We start from the raw sequence: 19,936 nt of genomic DNA on the forward strand, positions 1-19,936 counted from the left end.
GGAAACGAGCCTGGGAAGGGACGCCAGGTGCCGGTGAGGCCGGACGGAAGCCCCTCGAGCCAAAACCATGGCAGCGTGGAAAGCTCGGAAGCACCGGCCACTGGAGGCGGAAGGGGGGCTGGAGGAGGAGGCAGGGTATGGCGCGCGGGGAACTGTGGGACACTGTGTGGGCAACGCGGGGCGCGACGGAAGCCTCGTTGGGTCAGACCGTGGCGACGCGGGAAGTCCGGACGCCGTAGCTGCCTGAAGAGGAGGTCCGAGGCCCGGGCCCCGGCCGCGGCAATGGCGGAGAGGCCCGAGGACCTAAACCTGCCCAATGCCGTCATCACCAGGATCATCAAGGAGGCGGTGAGGAGCTCCGGCTGGCGGATGGGCCAGGGGCGGACGAGCGGGCAGGGGAAAACAAGTCCTGGGCCGGTAGGTTTGCTCACCCCCGCTTTTCTCACAGCTCCCGGACGGTGTCAGCATCTCCAAGGAGGCCCGGAGCGCCATCTCCCGCGCCGCCAGCGTCTTCGTGCTGTACGCCACATCCTGGTGAGGCGGACAGAGCTAGCCGGAGCTTAGCTGGGCATAAGGGAGGCGTAAAGAGACAACCTCCCCCCCACTCCGTTTCGGAGTTCGTGGCCTGGAGCGCGCACACCCCAGTTAACCCCAGTTAATTATGTTCTACCTCAGTGGAGGGAGGTTCAGAGCCCTCGTCCAGGGCTTGCAATCTCTGAAACAAAATAAGACAACCGTAACTTTGTACCGCTAAGGGAGGGACTTACCGTGTCACAAAAATCCATGCATGCAGGCTTTCTCATGCCACTTCTGGGTGCTCCTTTTCCCACCCACTCCGTACGCGGCAAGAGGGCATCTGACAGCCCTTAATCTTTCTTCTTTCAGTGCCAACAACTTCGCGATGAAAGGGAAACGCAAGACACTGAATGCCAGCGATGTGCTCTCCGCCATGGAGGAGATGGAGTTTCAGCGGTTCGTGACCCCGTTAAAAGAAGCTCTGGAAGGTAACTACCCTTTCGTTTTCTCATCCAAGTAGATGTTCATCCTGTATGACCTGCTCACCTGGCCCTGGGTCTTTATCAGCTTGGGTGCCTTTAAGTCTGGTAAGCAAATATTGGATGTGACTCCGATGGCAGGCACCACCGCGTAACTGTTTTGTGGTGCTGGGCGGGTTATTTTTCCTTCTGTGCCTCAGCTTTTCCAGTTATGCAGTGGAGTTAGCTGCTGCAGTCTGGTTCAGCCTTGCCTCCTAACTCCCTCCCCTTCATCCTTACAGCTTACAGGAGGGAGCAAAAAGGCAAGAAGGAAGCTTCAGAGCAAAAGAAGAAGGACAAAGACAAAAAAACAGATTCGGAAGAGCAAGACAAGGGCAGGGATGAGGACAACGATGAAGATGAGGAAAGGCTGGAGGAAGAAGAACAGAATGAAGAGGAGGAAGTGGACAACTGAAGAGGATGGGGAGACGCAGCTCGGAAGGTACCACTCTGAAACGCCGTACACGTTTGTGTGAAGCTTTTTCGTGCTGGACAGAGTAGTCTTAGGCAGAAGATCGAAATAAAAACTGAATTATCATGAAAACCAGCGCTTCCCAGACTCGGAGCATCTGAGTAGCGGAATCCTGTTTTGCTTAATCAGTCTCAAGGTTATGACTTTTTGGCAAGAGAGATTCTGAACAGCTAATTTAATTGGTCAATTTGATCTCTCTTGTTTACTTACACGTATAGTTAGGCAGTTGTTGATCCCCAGTTCCCTCCCCACCCCCCAAAAAAAGTAATAATAACTTCCATGCTGCCGACTGTGTTCCAGATCATAGAGGCAGTCAAGGCTCAGGAAAAATTGGGGTTTGATCATGGTCAGCTATTTGATTGTACAGTATTTGGTAATACTAGCTTATTTCAGGTGATCAGAATGGCTTAGCTTTAGGAAATTACTATAAGGGTTCGAGAGAACAATGAAATCTGTTCTATTGTCTCCTCACTTGACAGTAACATTAATTGAAGTTTGGTTTCTACAGAGCCACTTGGCTTGGACCCCTTCTGTATTGCCTATAGGCATGTTACCTGCTTGGGTGGCTATGTTCTTGGCACATAACGCTTTTAAATCAACAGAGTAGAATTAGTCAAGCAAGGTTGCCAGTGTCTTACTCTTGTAAAACAGATGGTTTAGTCTTAAATGCACCTCACTGCCTGCGACTGTAGAGCTTCAGGATTTGTTGTCACCTCCTGGAAGGTATACAATTCCAGGCTTTCTCTTCTTGTAGTTCATCTCCTAGACTAGTGACTTGGCTTATCATTATTCCAGTTCATGACAAGTTCCAGACTTTATTTCTTCTAGGCACAACTTTCTCCCACTGTGCTCACCTCCTGTCTCTGTTCTGCCTCTCCTCTGCTCCCCATTCCCACTTTCTCTGTCCCTCTTTTTCTCACTTCTCCCAATCCAGGAACTTGGATGACCTGCTTAATATCCCAAAGTGTGGTTTCCTCTGATTCCCTAGTTCTAATCTCATGTCTTTTAAAAATGATTTTGTAAACCTTTCTGAACCATAAGGGAAATCTGATGGTGCTCAGGAATCTAATTCCTCCCCTAACCCATCCCCTTTAACTGCTTCTGAAGTATCTCTGTTGACCCTTCCTAGTTTTCTTCTCTTTCCATTTGGTGCTTCGAGCACTTTTTTGTTCGTCTCTAAATTGAGTGCTTGGAGGTTGAAAGGTAGTGAAATGTAGTGTGACACTGTTAATTTGTTAAATGAATACAGTGGAAAGTTTGTTGATAAGTGAATGAAGAATATTGAGAAAATTATAATGCTTTGTATAAATAAAAATTCCTGTTAAAAGTGATGACTCCTCTTTCATCCTTCTTGTTTGTAAGTGTGCTTTTGGGGAGGACCACTGATCATGCTCTATACAGTTCTTGGGGTGTGGACTGAGCCAGACCCTTATAAATATGGGATCCTGTGTCACCTTGGATGACCAGCAGATGCTGCTCATTAACAAGCAGGGGCGCTGCAGCTCTTCAACCACAGTGAGAGCTTCCCATGGCTCTGCTGGGCACCCCATACATACTAGATGCTCAACAACTCCAAACATTTATTGAGTCCCTGCTGTGTTCCTGGCACTGTTCTAAATGGTTTCAAGTATTAACTCTTAAATCCTATGAAGGAACACTGCTGTTATCTCCATGATTTCAGCTATGACACTGTATTACCTCTAGGTTACGTAACTGTTTCAAATCATATTTCACAGATAGATACACAACCCCAACGATCATTAGGTCCAGTGGCTTTTTCCTTCTCCACAGCAGAAACATCGCTTTTTTTTTTTCCTGTCTCTCACATTTATATTTGTATGAAAGACAAAGCTATTCAATATATTTGTTTCTTATTTCTCCCTTGAAATTTATATTGATGCTATTTCTACAAGTTAGTTACAATGTCACAGTATTATGTCTCTGGGAAGACAGCATACACTGAGTCCTTCATAGTTGGTTATTGTGCAAATGATTTTTTTTTTTAATACACTGAACTTCAGTTTTAAATTGGCAGTATTAATACCTACCTTAAAAGGAGAATTTTGAAAGATAACAGAAGACTTTTAGCACAGTGGCGTGTACACAGCAAGGCCTTGTTTTTATTTTTGTTTTTCTCTTCCGTACATATTTTCATTTCCCTTTGAATTAACAGAACAGCTTCAGAATAGGAAAGAAATCATTTTTATAATCTTGTCGAAGATAATCTGTTTTCTTTCATAATAGTAGCCTAAGGAGAATGTAAAGTCTGGATACATACACAGCATAACATTTGTACTCTGTGTGATAAATTAAAGACTAATCTCTATGGCTTCTACTAGACATCATAGGCACTGTTATCAAGTATTTGATTGCTTTTGGAGCAGAAGAATATTATTTAAGGATTACCAAAATAGTTCAAGTTTAACTTCAGTTTGCTCATTCTATATTAATATATTCATTTCTAATTGTATAATTTAAAATTTTTTAATTTACGTAATATTGATTTATAACATGGGTTTCGTGTGTACAACATTCTGTTTCTACTTCTGTGTACTCTACAACATGCTACCCACCAAAACTTTATTGTCCATTCATCACCATACTGTTGGTTCCCTTTACCCATTTTTCCCTCCCCCTTGCCCCTCCCCCTCTGGTAACTCCTGCTCAGTTCTCTGTAGGTTTGGTTTGGTTTGTTCATTTATTTGGGGTTTTAGTTTTTTATGTTCCACATATGAGTGAAATCATATGGTATTTGTGTTTCTCCACAGGACTTATTTCACTTAGCTTAATAACCTCAAGGTCCATTCATGTTGTCACAAATGGCAGGATTTCATCTTCTTTTTTATGGCTGAATAGTATTCCATTGTATATATACACCACTTCTTCATTATCCATTCATTGGTGGGCACTTAGGTTGTTTCCACATCTTGGCTATTGTAAAGAATGCTGTGCCACGATGAACATAAGGGCATATATCTAGAAATATATTGTTTCCTTTTTTTTTTTTTGGCCGTGCTGCACGGTATGTGGGATCTCAGTCGAACCTGAGGCCCCTTCAGTGGAAGCGTGGAGTCTTAACCACGGGACGACTAGGGAAGTCCCTAGAAATATGTCGTTTCTTTTTTTTTTTTTTTTTTTAACGTGTCGTTTCTTAATTCCCATGAGCACCACTCAGCCAAGCCCTCAAGTCCCATCTGGACTTCTGTGGCTTCCTTTGAGCTCAGTTTCCTGCCTCATCTCTGCTTCCCCTAGCTTCCTCTGTGTACTGCTTGCCAAGTGGATCTTCCTGGAACATTGCTATGTTGCAGTCCCTCACTGCTTTCTGTTAAGTCAAATCCATACCTAGACCTGTTACTCAAAGCCTGCTTAAGGTGGGCTCACCTGACCTTCTGTAACATGCTTCTACCCCAACAGAAGGCTCCAGTCAAGAATGAATCCCCCAAAGAACTCTCCTTCCACACGACCTTAGTTCTTACCAAACTTTGACTCCCTAAGAAAAATCATGTTTCCTGCGAGTGGGGACTATAACTTAAAACTATAGAATTCAAGAACTGGGGATTTCCCTGGTGGCGCAGGGGTTAAGAATCCGTCTACCAATGCAGGGTACACGGGTTCGAGCCCTGGTCTGGGAAGATCCCACATGCCGCGGAGCAACTAAGCCCGTGCGCCGTAACTACTGAGCCTGAGCTCTAGACCCCCAAGAGCCACAACTACTGAGCCTGAGTGCCACAACTACTGAAGCCCATGCACCTAAAGCCTGAGTTCCGCGACAAGAGAAGCCACCGCAATAAGAAGCCTGTGCACCGCAACGAAGAGTAGCCCCTGCTCAGCGCAACAAGAGAAAGCCCATGCGCAGCAACGCAGGACCCAACGCAGCCAAAAATAAATAAATAAATAAATTTATAAAAAAAAAAAAAAAAAAAGAATTCAAGGACTGGGAAGAATCTTTGAGGTCATCCGTCAGTTTTTCCCAACCACACCTCTCTCAATCCTGTAGTGGTATCCGGATTTTGAAGTTTCCTTGCTAGGCCAAGGTAATGTTTCTCACCTGTTTTTAACCACAGCCCTTCATGCCTAGAGATTCTGATTTGGATTTGGAGGGTGGGAGGATTACCATCCTTACCCATGCAAAATTACAAAAAATCTCCTATTTTCACAGATGGGAAATTGAGGCTCATCAGAGAGAAGTGACTTACCACTAATTTATAAAAGCTGGGATTCCGTTCCAGTGGCCCACTGCCTTGCTTCTATTTTTTTTTTTTAACTAAACTTTATTTTTGAACAATTTTAGATTTACAGAAAAGTAGCAAAGAGTATAACCGTCACCCAGTTTGCCCTCATGTTAATCTTACATAACCATGGTACATTTGTCAAAGCTAAGAAAAAACCCATATTGCATTTGGTGAACCAATTTTCTTTTTTGATTGAGATAAAATTCACAGAACATAAAATTAACCTTTTTTTTTTTAAATAAAGTTATTTATTTATTTATTTTTGTCTGCATTGGGTCTTCGTTGCTGCGTGCAGTCTTTCTCTAGTTGTGGCGAGCGGGGGCTACTATTCGTTGTGGTGCGCGGGCTTCTCATTGCGGTGGCTTCCCTTGTTGCGGAGCACGGGCTCTAGGCACGCGGGCTCAGTAGTTGTGGCTCGTAGGCTCTAGAGCGCAGGCTCAGTACTTGTGGCGCATGGGCTTAGTTGCTCCGCGGCATGTGGGATCTTCCCGGACCAGGGCTCGAACCCGTGTCCCCTGCTTTGGCAGGCAGATTCTTAACCACTGCACCACTGGGGAAGCCCAAAATTAACCATTTTAAAATGAGCAACTCAGTGGCATTTAGCACATTCACAGCCACCACGTCTATCTAGTTCCAAAACATGTTCATCACCCCAAAATAAAACCTCATACCAGTCAAGCAGTTATTCCCCATGTTTCCCTCCCCTTGCCCCTGGCAACCGCTAATATCTGGTTCTTTTTATGCTCTTCACAAGCATTCAGCCCAGTGCCATGTACCTACCTGGGAGACACTCAATAAAGTGGGAGTTTGGGGTGTTTTTTTTTACTTTTTATTTAGTAAGTAGAATATACATACTAAAAGGTGCAAATAAGAGTAGAGGTTGGTAAATTTTCACAACTAAACACATCTATGAAGGAATTCCCTGGTGGTCCAGTGGTTAGGACTCCACACTTTCACTGCCAAGGGCCCGGGTTCAATCCCTGGTTGGGGAACTAAGATACCACAAGCGGCACAGATGCAACCAAGAAAAAAATTTAATTAATTAATTAATTAAACATATCGATGAAAGTCACACTGAGATCAATAAACAACATGACCAGCACCCTAAAAAGAACCTTCGATCTCCCAGTCACTTCCTATCTCCCCAGTAGTAGTCACTATCCTGACTTCCAGCACAGGTAAATTTTGCCTGGGTTTGCACTTCATATAAACGAAATCATACAATATGTTCTCTTGTGTCTGACTCCTTTTGCTCAGCGTTATATTTAAGATTCATGTCGTTGCATTCACAATACTTTTTATGGATAAGAGTGACAGATTAAGGCAAAATTATATTTGGGGGGGTGCGAGAAGTGGGAACAGGTCTCTCAGTCAAGAATAAGAGTGACATGGGAAAAATAGATTACACCAAACAGCAACATTCTTAAATTTTCCACCCTGTTTGGGATCTTGGAGGTATCCAATGGTACTAATTATTTTTAGTTATCAATAAACTCAGAGATAGGAGAGGTATTTTGTTGTTGTTGTTTTTGGCCATGCCATGCAGCATGCGGAACTTCCCCACCCAGGGATTGAACCCATGTCCCCTGCATTGGAAGCATGGAGTCTTAACTACTGGACCACCAGGGAAGTCCAGGAGAGGTGTTATGAAAGACCTGCTGGGCAGGGGATCTAAACTGGGGGAAAAAATAAATAGTAATTACCTCTGTGAGTTGAAGGAATATGGTTCGCAGGCAATGAAGAGAAATCCCAGTGTGGCACGGGGCAAATTAATCTCCTGGCAATTGTTTTCCCAATCTATAAAATGAGGATAGTAACATAGTTGTCATCAAAATTAGATAAGTGAATGTAAAATGTATGGTACTGTCCCTAACTCTTTAATGCACAAAAAAGCATTACTTTCTTTCCACCACCTTCCTTATTGGAACACAGATCAGAACTCTAGCAGCTGGGAACTAAGCAGTGTCATATTTTCCCAGCATTAAGCCTCTCTGCCTCTTAGACTTGGAATATAAAGAGGTATAAAACAGGCTTGGGGTACAGATTTTGAGAAATAAAATCTGAGAATAAGTGTAATACAACCCTCTGACATCCTTCACAGTTCAAAGTCGACTTTTCAATAATCCCCCTCTCACTTTCACAAAGCATTTCCTGGGACTTCCCTGGTGGTCCAGCGGTTAAGACTCACACTCCCAATGCAGGGGGCCCGGGTTCGATCCCTGGTCATGGGTTTGATCCCTGGTCACGGGTTCAGCCCGTGGTCAGGGAACTAGATCCCGCATGCCGCAACTAAAGATCCCGCATGCTGCAACTAAAGATCCCGCGTGCAGCAACTAAGACCCGGCATAGCCAAATAAGTAAATATTTAGGGGGGAAAAAAAGGAGTTAATTTGCTAGGGTATTGATCCTGACCCCTATTTCACTCATCTGATGCTACCAGTTCACCCAAGCCCCATAAGCCTCACCAGATCCCTCCTGCCCCATCTTTCCCCCCCAGACTTTTGGTCAAATCTCTCATTGTACCCGTAATAGATAGACAGGGCGAAACCCTGTCAGACTTGGAGCCTTTCCAAAGTGCCCATGTCTTTCACATCACATCTCCCAAACTATGGCACAGAGTAAGTAAGCCCTGAGAAATTACGCTGAAATAAATTTTCTCTGAAAACTTGGAGGGCAGCCTGGTGCTGAACTCAACAACTTTAAAATGCTCAGTCCGCAAAAATGGACTTAGTTATTGTGTTAGGCACTATGGTGTTGTTTTAATGTCCTTGACATCTAATTATTCTTTCAATAAACAACTAGTGCAGGCTTCCCTGGTGGCGCAGTGGTTGAGAATCTGCCTACCAAGGCAAGGGACACGGGTTCGAGTCCTGATCTGGGAAGATCCTACATGCCGCGGAGCAACTGGGCCCGTGAGCCACAATTACTGAGCCTGCACTTCTGGAGCCTGTGCTCCGCAACAAGAGAGGCTGCGATAAAAGAGTTGGCCCCCACTTGCCACAACTAGAGAAAGCCCTCTCACAGAAACGAAGACCCAACACAGCCATAAATAAATAAATAAATAAAACCCGAAAGTTAAAAAAAAAAAAAAACCCAATTTTTTTTTAAAAAAACAACTAGTGCCAAGTATGCGCTAGGCTGGGAAAAGAGGGGCTATAAAGAAAACCTCAGGCCTCTAACCACCTTCGAGGCCGGTTCACACGCAGCACCCTTGCCGCGCCGCTCCTGCGCCCCCAAGTGGGCTCCCCCGGGACTTCCGCAGCTCAGGAGCGAACCTCAGCGTAGGGAGGGGCGGGCCCTCCAGCCTTTCGGCACACCCGATTGGCAAGGCCTACTGACGTGAGTGGGCGTGGTCTCGGCCGGAGCCGACCTCAGGCCAAGTGCCCACAGGGGGCGAGGCCTGCATGCGGTAGGGGGCGGGCTGTGAGAGAGGCAGCTGCTTCCGGGAGAGCCGCCCCGCCCCCACGTGGGACTTGGGAGACCAGAGCGCGCGGCAGCGGTGAAGGGAGTGGCGTCTCAGATTCCTTAGGGAGGCAGGTGAGTGGGGACTGGACCCGGGGAGATGGCGGACTTGGAGGCAGGGGCTGTGGCATCAAAGTCTTGTGTCCCCAGACCCAGACTCTGCTGTAATCCACAAGCGCTGGCGGTGCAGCCGAGGACGGAGTGACTCTGGGACTCCTATTTAGGCTCTTAGAGGTAGAATGTCCTGCTGCAGCGAGGTTGAGGTCTCTGCGTGGCCGTTGCCCTTGGGGACCCGGGTCTGGGCTCCGAGTCTCCTGTCTGGGGTCCATTCCCTTGGAGACCGCTTGGGTAGTCTCCATCAGTGGAGAGCCCGAGGTGCCTCGCAGGATGGGGGAGGGAGGTGCAAACAATAACAGCCGCTCTGTGCTAGGATTGTACATAAGTTACATGCATTGGCCCATTCAGTCTTACAACAGCCCATTGAGGTCTGTTCAAGTCCTTATTTACCAGATGAGGATTCTGAGGTCAGACAGCTGGAAGGTGACAGACTCAGGATTTGAACCCACATCTACAGACTCCAAAACCCACACCCGTAACCCTCATGCTGCCAACTGCAGCCAGGTCCAGAGTCACCGTTCTGCCTCTTTCCTTCCTCACCCCCTTCACCCAGAGCTCTCCAGGAGTCCAGCTCTGCTGATAAGCAGCTTTGAAATCTGTACTTAAAGTATCAAGGAGTAATGGTGGAAATTGAGGACTTCTCTGCTGGAGACCTGGATTCTAGCCCGAGATATGCCACTGACCCCCTGCACGATCTTGGACCAGTGTCAGCCCAGTATCACCATCATTTCAATGATGTAGTCAGCAAGCTTTAAGGAACCTCTTAATCAGTGTGTTCTAGGAATTTGTGGAACTGGCTGATTCTCCTTTTAGCTCCAGAGGAGATTTGGGCTCTTCAAAGCCAAGTCAAGGCCTGGGTCTCCTTCTTCTCTTTCATCCCTGTTCCTAGCACTGGGGCAGGCCCAGAGTAGATATTCAGGAAATGCAGTTTGAATAAACAGGTAGCCAGTCGGCTCCTTTTCAGAACTGCCTGACAGCTGCTGTCCTGGGCCCTTCTGGGGGTTTGGATTTCTCAGCCCTGGCCACCTTCTACCTAGCTGGCCCTCCCCTGCTAGTGGCAGAGCCTGTCATCGCTGGCAGCAGCTCACAACCCTCTGTGCCAAGACCACAGCCTCTGGAATCCTCAGTGGAGTACAACATGGGGGGATCAGGCCCTGCATTTCTTCTCAGCCCCTCCGGGTGGTAGTTCTCAGGGCCCAACTTAGGTTACTCCCAAGTTGAAGAAGTTACCTTCCAAGGAAGGAGATACTTTCACAAACAATCTGAAATTTTACTTATCCCTCAGTGTTGCCTGTTCCATGAAGCCATCCATCCTTGATTCCAAGAGACACAGGTCCCTCCTATAGCATATAGTCCACCCCTCTACTGTAGCATCTGTATGGTGACTATTTCTCCTTCACCACATAAGCTGCTGGAAGGCAAGGACCCCACCTCAGATATCCTGGGAGACCCTGTGGCCCATCCAGGTTTGAGTGAAAGTTCTCCCTTCTGGGTGTGGTGCAGAGGGCACAGCTGTGATCCACTCCAGGAGGTCTAGTCAGCCCACTTCTACTCCTAATGATAGTAAAAGTAGCTGCATATTTACTGAGTGGCTACTGTGCCAGGCATGTACCTCTTCACTATCTCTGATCTTCTCTGCAGCTTTGCAAGTTTGATAGTATCATTCCCATTTCATAGATTACGAAATGAAGATTCTGCAACCTTGCCCAAAGTCATACACAGAGCACAGAGCAGACCTGGGACTGTTTGACCCTGAAACATTACTCTTTCTACACTGCCTGCTACAGCCTTCCAGTTAAGCTAACCTATTCTGCATCCCATGGTGACTTGCCCTTGTCTTCAGTGTGGTGTCACAGGATTTAAGCTGTGGCTTACAGGCTCCCTTGATTTGGGAGAAGTGCCCCTTCCAAGTATGTGAAAATCTTCCAATTTTTTAGGGACTTTTGGCAAAGCAAAACCTCCACCTGGATTTGGCTCTGCAAACAGAGAAGCACCTCTGTTCCTCAGGGGCTGTTGTTCTACTGCACAGATCTTTGTTTATTGGGGCTTCCCTGGCGGTCCAGTGGTTAAGACTCCACGCTTCCACTGCAGTGGGCACGGGTTCGATCCCTGTTAGGGGAACTAAGGTGACACGTGGTGCAGCAAAACAAACAAACAACAACAACAACAAAAAACAGATGTTTGTTTATTAAGCACGTATGTAACAGAATGACTACTTGTGGGGCAGGCAACAGGCCCTTGAGTAGAAGCCAGGAGACCCATGGTCAAGCCCAGCTTTGTACCTGACTCGCTGTGGATGTCAAACAACTCCTGTCTCCTTTCTGCACCCTACTTTCCGCAGCAGAATGTAAACGATTAAACAGGGTTGGTGATTTTCAACTTTTTAATTTTTTTCAGCACTAATACCCATTTCTCCTAAAATTTAAAAAAAAAACAGATAAAAGTGGAACTGCCCTAGTAAGGCCTCCCCCTCACCACTCTCTAACCCCCAGTCTCCTCCGGGTGAATTGGACTGCAAGGCCTCTAGGCAGCTGTGCCCTTTTGCTTCTGATAAGCAGAAGGCATTTGCTTCCTCAGCCTTCTAAAGTAGATGTGGGGTTGAAGCCAGTGGAATGCAGCTTTGGATTCCAGAAGCTGGGGGCCTGCTGCTCTAAAGGTTCTCTGGAAAGTGAGTTAGAGACCTAAAGACCTGCCTTCAAAATATGATGTGACTCTGCAGAATGACATTGAGCAAGTCAGTTAACCTCTCTGAGCCTCCATCTCCTTATCACTAAAAGTTAGAACAATTCTCTGCAATTAAATGGGATAATATATATGTGTAAAGTACCTAGTGCAGTGCCCAGCACACAACATACACTCAGTATATTTTTCTCTGATACCCTCCATCTCTCCAAGGCAGAGATAGTATAGGCAGAGCAACGTCTACTGAATCAAGTGTTTATCAGTAGTATGGGGTATGGTAGGTAAAACCCTGCACTCATTGTCTACAACAAACTCAAATTCTGGCTCAGTCACTAGCTGTGTGGTCTTGGGCAAGTGACTTAACCTCTCTGAGCTGGGCTAATCCTTAGCAGACCTAAGAGCAAAATCTTGTACAAAATGGGCACTCAGGACTTTGTATCTGCTAAATGATTGTTCATATGGGGGTTGGGACATCTTTGGGGAGGCCTGGCTTGCCCCTGTGTCAGATGTTGTGGCTGGCCCAGGGGTGTGGTGGTGGAGTGGATCCTCTGTGGCTCCTGATAACCCCAACCCCGCCAAGGAGGAGGATCAGATGAAACAGGCCCCTGAGCTAGTTGGGAGGGAGCCAAGGGGCCTGGGAGGCTGGAGGGCAGGGGGAGGGGAAGGCATCATCAGTGTACTAAAGGACCCCCCAACCAGACCCAGAGAGTGTGCAGCCGTGGGTAAGTCCCTGCCCCTCTCTGGGCCTTGAGGTCCCATTCATACAAGGAGAGATTGGTGGCTCTTTGTTTTCCCCCTACTTGGCTGTTAGGCACCTCCAAAAGGAAGCGTCTAAAACGGAGCTCTCCACCTCCTCTCTCTCCAGGCTCGGCTCCCCACCGCCCTCTTCCTGCCTGTCCCTGTCTCCGCTGCCCTCCAGGTCAAGCAAGCTAGCGCATCTGCCCCAAGAGACTGCCTCTTGGCCGCCTTAGGATGGCCCCTCCTCCCCACCCCTCTCGCCCCACAGCCTCTGTCCTCCTCTGCTTCTAGTCAGCTCTGCTCAGGCTGCAAGAATTATCTTCCTAAAGCCAGGCTCTGAGCAGGCCCCTGCCCCGCCCCCTGCTCAGAAATCTTCCCTGTCCTCAGTCTGGCCGCCCCTCCCCTCCAAACACACATCCTCGATTGCCTCTTCAGTCCTCAGAGCAGTCCGCAGCCCGTCCTCCTGGCCCCTTCTTTCCCCTCCGGAGGGAACATTCTCCCCTTTCCCTCTGCCGAGCCGAACCCACTCATCCTGCAAAACCGAGTTCTAGTCCTGTCTTCTTCCAACAAGCTTCTGACCTCCTAACTCATATTGGAAGTCATGGTTCCTTCATGGTAGGCTCGGCCTCTCCGAGATGCGCTCAGTCAGCCCGACCCCCTGGGACTGCGGTGCCAACTGGATGAGAAATCGTGTGCGAGTGCCCAGCGTGGCCTGGCACATAGTAGGTGCTCAAGAAACAAACAATGCCCCAGCTTCCTTCTGTCTTACACCCCTTATTTGGCATTTAGGGCATATTGTCTTGTACTTCATGTGGGTAAATATATTTACTGTGTGGCAGAGTGCTGTGCAGGAGGCAAACATGAACTAAGTGTGGACCCTGCCCTGCAGAAGCTCCACCTACTGGGACGAGATAAGATAAGGCCACAGAGAACTGGTATATGAGAGAGACTGTGATCTGGGCAAAAAGAGATGCTGCAAGGGAGAGGGAAGGAGGGGCCGCCTGGTGGAGAACCTGGTAGGATTTGGGGATGGGGAAGTTGTGGAAAGAGCACCAGCCTCCTAGGGAAAGAGGGTGAGCCGCACCCGAGTGTGCTTGGGGAGCAGCAGGAGGCGGGCTGAAAAAGACAGCCTCCATGGCCACTCCACAGGCGTGTCTGTCTGTCTGTCTGTCGGCACGGTGCGATTTAATCCTCTTAAGTGTGTGTCCGTGTACCAAGGGGTTAACAGTGTTTTCCCCTAGAGGTAGAATTACAGGAAATTTTTCTCTTTTTGCTTATCTGTACTTTTCTAAAATTTCTGCCATGGCCATGGACATTGTTCATGGAATAGGCAAAGTTTAAGTGGTGGCTAGATCAGGGCTTCTCATAGTAAAGTCCAGTCCATCCCAGACTGATTCTTTGATAAAATGCAATGAAAATGAATTATTAGAGACATGTTGTTTTAAAAAAAGAGACCAAATAAAATACAAACCCAGATTTTATATTATTAGATTCAACTTGCTCTGGAAGTTTCTGAAAACTTTCTGAAAGTTTCTGAAGTTTCATGAAAGTGTCTACTTATCTTGGTGCACACCGGCAGGGATTGGTGAACCCCACTAGGAGTAGCACTGGGGTAGAGAACAGGGGAAGCAGGAATCTGGAAAAGCCTGCGGGTATGTGACTACCTCCCGGTTCCAGGGACCACGTCTCACACGCCTCTCGTCGCCCTCACAGAGCTGAGCACGAGGCAGACGACCCCCCAGGAACCCTCAGTTCCAGCCACCCGGCTGCCCTGTGTCCCCCCTGCCCACCATGCAGCCCCAGTCGGTCCTGCACAGCGGCTACTTCCACCCACTACTTCGGACCTGGCAGGCAACCACCGCCAGCCTCAGTGCCTCCAGCCTCATCTACCCCATCTTTGTCACGTGAGTCCCCAAATGAGCCAGGTCTCTGATCGGCAGGGGGTGGGTTGAGTGTGTGTGCAAGCTCGTGAACAGAGCAGGTGTCTGTGTTGCGGGGATAAAGTGGGCTGTCAGCTTGGAGCTCAAGGTATTGGACGTGGCCTGCTGGGTTAAGGACAGCCATTAAGAGAAAAACAAACCTTGAAGAGAATACAGTCTTCCCATTTGGAAAATAAAAATAACCCTTGCCTGTCATCCTGAGTTTTTGCAACAAGACAGAAGCCGAGACGATGTTTTGTTGGCTGTAAAGTACTATGTACGTGTCAGAGGTGGCAGTCATGATGAGTCACGATAGCACAGCTTACTGTGTCCCGGGTACTGGTATGCTAAGCACCTATGTATATTATCTCATTCCACCCTGACAGTATTCACATGAGAAGAATACGGATATTATCCCTTAGAATGTCATCTCCACGAGGGCAGGGATTTTTGTCTGTTTTGTTCACTGTTGTGTTGCCAGAGCCTAGAACAGTACCTGACACATAATAAGTGCTCAATAAATATTTGTTGAATGAATGAATGAATCGACCCAGGATACAGATGAAGGCCCTGAGGCTCAAAGAGTACCATTTGGCCAAGGTCGCCCAGTCAGTAAGTGGCTGGGATAGCAAGCAAGGACCTTCTGATCTCAGTGTCCAAGTTCTTAACCACTTGACTCCTTCCTAGGAGTACTGTTCTTTGAGTACAGTTGCTTGTTGTCACTGTTATTCTTGTTGTTCCTATTATTATTTCAGGCCCTGGGCTTGGCCAGGCAGGGGAACCAGACACTGGATCCCATCTTCCTCCCACCATCTCCACCTCCATATTCCTTCCCAGTTTCCCAACCATCCCTCCCAGTCACCCCCTCACCACTGCCCCTTCCCACAGCTACCAATCCATAGCCCATCCCCCACTCTTGCAGGGATGTTCCTGATGACAAACAGCCTATCGCCAGCCTCCCAGGAGTGGCCAGGTAGGAGACGGAGTGGGGAGGGCAGGGTTATGATGGAGGGAGCAATTTCACAGGTGGAGGTGCCAGGAAGCAGAAGCAGACCCAGGAGGTAGAAGATCCAGAGAGGCTGACTTCAGCTCAGAAGGACTGTCTCGGGGGGCAGAGTTGTTCCACAACAAAAGAGGCAGCCTCGGGCAGTAATGAGCTACCTGTCACCAGAGGCGCCGCAGCAGAGGAATGCTGAACTTCAGATGGGAGTTCAGTAACAGAATCTTGAAGGGGCCTTGCACAGCTGAATCCCATAGCTCTGCTACGTGGGGCCTCGGTTTTCCCATCTGTTTGGTGGGTGCTTTCCTGCCCCTCCGTGTACTGTGAGGCTTGAGCCCTCCTCGTGCCATGTGCACCTTGACTCTTAACAGAGGCACAGGCCAGAGGGGTGGGGGGACCCTAGCCTGGGACCTGCCTCACTTCAGCCCCTCCATGCAGGTATGGTGTGAACCGGCTGGAAGAGATGCTGAAGCCCCTGGTGGAGGAGGGCCTGCGCTGTGTCCTAGTCTTCGGCGTCCCCAGCAGAGTTCCCAAGGTGACAAATCAGAGGAGGGGTCAGAGGGAAGGGGAGGAGGAGGCTGGGTGAGGATAAGCTGAGCTTCCACACTGACCACACCCTCGCTCCAGCCTTGTGCTGGCCCTGGGGCCACCGGTGAACGGACACAGCCCCTGCCCTTGAAACAGCAGCCATGTAGGATCGGGAAGCTAAGTAGGGCTGCAGCTCTGAATGGGCAAGTCAGGTTTCCCTCTGCAAAATGGGAACGGTCCTCCCCGTGCCTCCTCGTCCAGGAGCGGTCATGGTGATAAAGGAGAGGGCCGGGGCTGTGCCCTGGTGGCTGGCCACTGTGCCTCCCAAAGGCTTCGTGTGACTTTGTCCTTCTGCTTTGTCCTTCCCCGTCCCTAGGATGAGCGGGGCTCTGCGGCAGACTCCGAGGACTCCCCGGCTATCGAGGCCATCCGTCTGTTGCGCAAGAACTTCCCTGGCCTCCTGGTGGCCTGCGACGTGTGCCTGTGCCCCTACACCTCCCACGGTCACTGCGGTGAGCTTCCCTCCTTCCACCAGCCCTGCTGCCACCAGCACTCCCACTGCGGTGGAGACGGGCCAAGGCCCGGGATGCTCCCCAAACCCAGCTGTCTGTCCTGCAGGGCTTCTGAGTGAGAATGGGTCGTTCCAAGCTGAGGAGAGCCGCCAGCGGCTGGCAGAGGTGGCGCTGGCCTATGCCAAGGCAGGTGAGTGAGCCACCAGCAGGGATGGGCACCCCCGGGTCGGGGAGGTGGCAGGGTGGATAGGAGGGTCCCAGAGTTCTGAAGGCCACCCTCTGCCCTTTAGGATGTCAGGTGGTGGCCCCGTCGGACATGATGGACGGACGCGTGGAAGCCATCAAGGAGGCTCTGATGGCACATGGATTTGGCAACAGGGTAGGGGTGGGGGGTGCAGGCAGCACGTGGGGAGGTAAGAGAGCCTGGACCAGATCTGCCCCCGTGTCTGCACCTCACACAGAGAAAGCAAGGCCCAGAGCTCCAGTGGGACTAGGACACAGGCCTCTATTTCCGGCCTGGGTCCTTTCTCTCCCTGTCACTTCACCCTGGGACATCTGGAGGGCTGGCTGAGCCGAGACCCCTATTATCTGCCCGTAGGTATCAGTGATGAGCTATAGTGCCAAATTCGCTTCCTGTTTCTATGGACCTTTCCGGTGAGTGGGGATGGCCAGGGGTCTGCTGTTGAATCCCTGACCCGTTAACCCAAAGCTGGAGCCCACCCTGGTGTCTCTGCTTCTCAGAGACGCAGCTCAGTCGAGCCCAGCTTTTGGAGATCGCCGCTGCTACCAGCTGCCGCCCGGAGCACGAGGCCTGGCCCTCCGCGCGGTGGTGAGTGATCAGAGCTCCAGCCCCACCCGGCCTGTCCCCCTGTCACCTCGCCTCCCAGGCACTGCCCACACCATAACTCATCCCTTAGGACCGGGATGTACGGGAAGGCGCTGACGTGCTCATGGTGAAGCCAGGAATGCCCTACCTGGACATCGTGCGGGAGGTAAAGAACAAGGTGAGCACAGGGCAGAGGCCAGAGGGGGCTCGGGGAGATGAGAGTGTGTCCACAGATTCTGGGCCCTTTGATCGAGGGACTGCAGAATCTCGGAGTTGAGCAATCTGCCCGGGGAACAGGAATCCCCAGCACCCCCCACCCTTCCCGTCCCGCCCGGGGAACCACTGTGGGCCTCTGCGCCAGGGCTCGCAGGAGCCTTTGAACAGCTCAGCTTTAACAGCTCGAGGATGGGCCAGGCCGGCAGCAGCAGTGACTCAGGGCTTGGGGCTCAATATGGTCACACATTGAGCAGGGAGGAAGGGATACTCCCAGAGGCGTGCCCACCTCCCACTTCAACCTGCCTGCCCCCCGCTGCTTCTCCACAGCACCCTGAGCTCCCTCTCGCCGTGTACCACGTTTCTGGAGAGTTTGCCATGCTGTGGCATGGAGCCCAGGCCGGAGCGTTTGATCTCAAGGCTGCTGTACTGGAGGTCATGACTGCCTTCCGCAGAGCAGGTGAGCAAGCAGGGGTGGGAGTCTTTGACATGTGCCGCAGGGACTGATAGGCACTTTGCCCAGACAGGGAAATAAAGTCATGAGACAGCCTGGAGTCTCATGCCTGGAAATGCCAGAGATCTAAACAGACAGGCTGGGGAAGAGACATGAAACCACAGGACAGAATGTGGAACAGTGAAGCACGCAGAGCCCTCTATTATTTTTTGGTTTTGAGACCTTGGCCAAGCCACTTCTCTAACTTCAGTGTCCTTGTCTGTGAACTAGGGACAAGATAGCTGGTGCGTGGTTGTCAAGAGGATTAAATGAGATCCTACATGTAATTGGCGTATGCTTGTCACTTCATAAATGGGAGCTGGTTTTGTTGGTTGAGCATACAGCATTGGGAGGGAACTCACAGCTCACCTGTTTCCCCCACTGTGCAGTTTTATACATTGGCAAACTGAGGCCCAGAAGGAGAAAATGCCTTCCCCAAGGTCACACAACGTACAGAGCTAGGACTCACCGGAACTGAACTCAGTCTTAGGTTGTGACACCCGTGGGCTGTGCCTCTTCACGGTAGCCTTCTTCCCACCCCCGGCCCTCATCTCCCAGAAGGTATTCCCCGAGCTGATGCCCTGCCCTTCCCCTGCTTCCCGCTTCTCTCCCAACACAGGTGCCGACATCATCATCACCTACTACACACCTCAGCTACTGCAGTGGCTGAAGGAGTGATGGAGAAAGTGTGCAAGACCCAAGAACTAGAACTTTTTAATTCCTGAGCCTTGGAGAAGTGAAAACCAAAGTAAACGATGCTTTTAGAACTGTGTGCTCGTGCCCTCTTCCTGCTTACACACTGGCAGGCGCCCAGAAGCCCTGGGTGGTTTCTGCCAACGTGCCAAATCTTCCCACTCACAGCCACATCCTCATGGGCTCTCCCAGGCTTCCCTACCCCTCCCCTGGGTCAACCCTGAGGCTCACCTCTGCCACCCCAGCTCCTTCCTCTGGGGTGGCTTCAGCTTGAAAGCCACCAGGAATCATGGACCTTGGCTCAGTGGGGCCTGGGAGAAAGGCTTGAAGCATTAACAGAAAAGGAGGGCAGTTGAATCTTGGACCCTCAAAAGCTCTGGAAAGCTCGAGGCCTCTGGCAGCAGAGCTGGGCACACTGGGACTGAGGCTTAGATTGACACCCCGGGTTTAGAGTTGAGATTTGCTGCGCTTCCACTGGAAGGCAATTCCCATACAGGCCAGTGGTTGCCAGGCTGCCTGAGATCTCCTGTTGTTCTCTGAGCCATAAACCCAGAGAAGAATTACTCATTAACGAGCAGAAAAGAATTATTCATTAACAAGCAGGAACGCTGCGTAAGGATCAAAATTCAGAAGCAAAGAGAGAGTTCCTGACTGTTGGAGATGCCACCACCAAAAAGGATTTTTATTGAAGAGGTATTTTTTGAGAAGGTCTGCTTTGTGCCCACACACAATGCTGGGTCCTGGGGGTATAGCAGGACAGACCTCGGCTTGTCTCTGAGTGGAATCTATACAAGGAGAACAGGGGTGACAGAAAACAACAAGAAAACAGACAAATAAGGCAGTTACACATTGTAATAGTGCTTCCAGGGAAAGAAAGGGTCTGAGACAGAGAATAACAGATGATGGGCCTTGCTTGAGAAGCCCTCCATGAGGTTGAGGGACAAGGAAAGACCCTTACAGAGGGCAGAGGGAAGCAGACACCAGAAGCTGCGAGAATGACGGAGTGTATAGGCTC

At 49.7% G+C, this 19,936-nt stretch overlaps 2 protein-coding genes across 5 annotated transcripts; both read left to right on the forward strand.

Annotated features, from left to right (window-relative positions):
- The first annotated feature begins 143 nt into the window (after window positions 1-143).
- On the forward strand, window positions 144-2,833 carry POLE3 (DNA polymerase epsilon 3, accessory subunit). Its single transcript, XM_082470327.1, has 4 exons — window positions 144-348; window positions 449-534; window positions 886-1,004; window positions 1,277-2,833. The coding sequence occupies exons 1-4, from the start codon at window positions 283-285 to the stop codon at window positions 1,447-1,449; spliced, it is 444 nt and encodes a 147-aa protein (XP_082326453.1). The 5' UTR covers window positions 144-282; the 3' UTR covers window positions 1,450-2,833.
- A 6,300-nt stretch (window positions 2,834-9,133) lies between these two features.
- Window positions 9,134-19,000, forward strand: ALAD (aminolevulinate dehydratase). 4 transcript variants are annotated; one of them, XM_082470325.1, is made up of 13 exons: window positions 9,155-9,275; window positions 11,545-11,664; window positions 14,451-14,641; window positions 15,579-15,629; window positions 16,095-16,191; window positions 16,561-16,696; window positions 16,803-16,886; window positions 16,987-17,075; window positions 17,295-17,350; window positions 17,438-17,525; window positions 17,614-17,700; window positions 18,066-18,195; window positions 18,848-19,000. In XM_082470325.1, exons 3-13 carry the CDS (start codon window positions 14,529-14,531, stop codon window positions 18,904-18,906), a joined length of 990 nt encoding a protein of 329 aa, XP_082326451.1. In that variant the 5' UTR covers window positions 9,155-9,275; window positions 11,545-11,664; window positions 14,451-14,528; the 3' UTR covers window positions 18,907-19,000. The 4 variants fall into 4 exon arrangements, with proteins under 4 accessions (XP_082326448.1, XP_082326449.1, XP_082326451.1 ...); XM_082470322.1 differs by lacking the exon at window positions 11,545-11,664 and having other exon boundaries at window positions 9,134-9,275; XM_082470323.1 differs by lacking the exon at window positions 11,545-11,664 and having other exon boundaries at window positions 9,141-9,275; window positions 14,415-14,641.
- Window positions 19,001-19,936: the final 936 nt, after the last annotated feature.

Source organism: Balaenoptera physalus, assembly GCF_965194825.1.
Source record: "Balaenoptera physalus genome assembly, chromosome: 7".
NCBI classification, from domain to species: Eukaryota; Metazoa; Chordata; class Mammalia; order Artiodactyla; family Balaenopteridae; genus Balaenoptera; species Balaenoptera physalus.

Excerpts from the sequence above, each read along its gene's own strand:
- POLE3 (XM_082470327.1), top strand. The coding sequence starts at position 283 with ATGGCGGAGAGGCCCGAGGACCTAAACCTGCCCAATGCCGTCATCACC. Across the intron at positions 349-448 it reads CCAGGATCATCAAGGAGGCG|CTCCCGGACGGTGTCAGCAT; the intron begins GTGAGGAGCTCC and ends CTTTTCTCACAG. Across the intron at positions 1,005-1,276 it reads GTTAAAAGAAGCTCTGGAAG|CTTACAGGAGGGAGCAAAAA; the intron begins GTAACTACCCTT and ends TCATCCTTACAG.
- ALAD (XM_082470322.1), top strand. The coding sequence starts at position 14,529 with ATGCAGCCCCAGTCGGTCCTGCACAGCGGCTACTTCCACCCACTACTT. Across the intron at positions 14,642-15,578 it reads ATCTACCCCATCTTTGTCAC|GGATGTTCCTGATGACAAAC; the intron begins GTGAGTCCCCAA and ends CCACTCTTGCAG. Across the intron at positions 17,076-17,294 it reads CACATGGATTTGGCAACAGG|GTATCAGTGATGAGCTATAG; the intron begins GTAGGGGTGGGG and ends ATCTGCCCGTAG.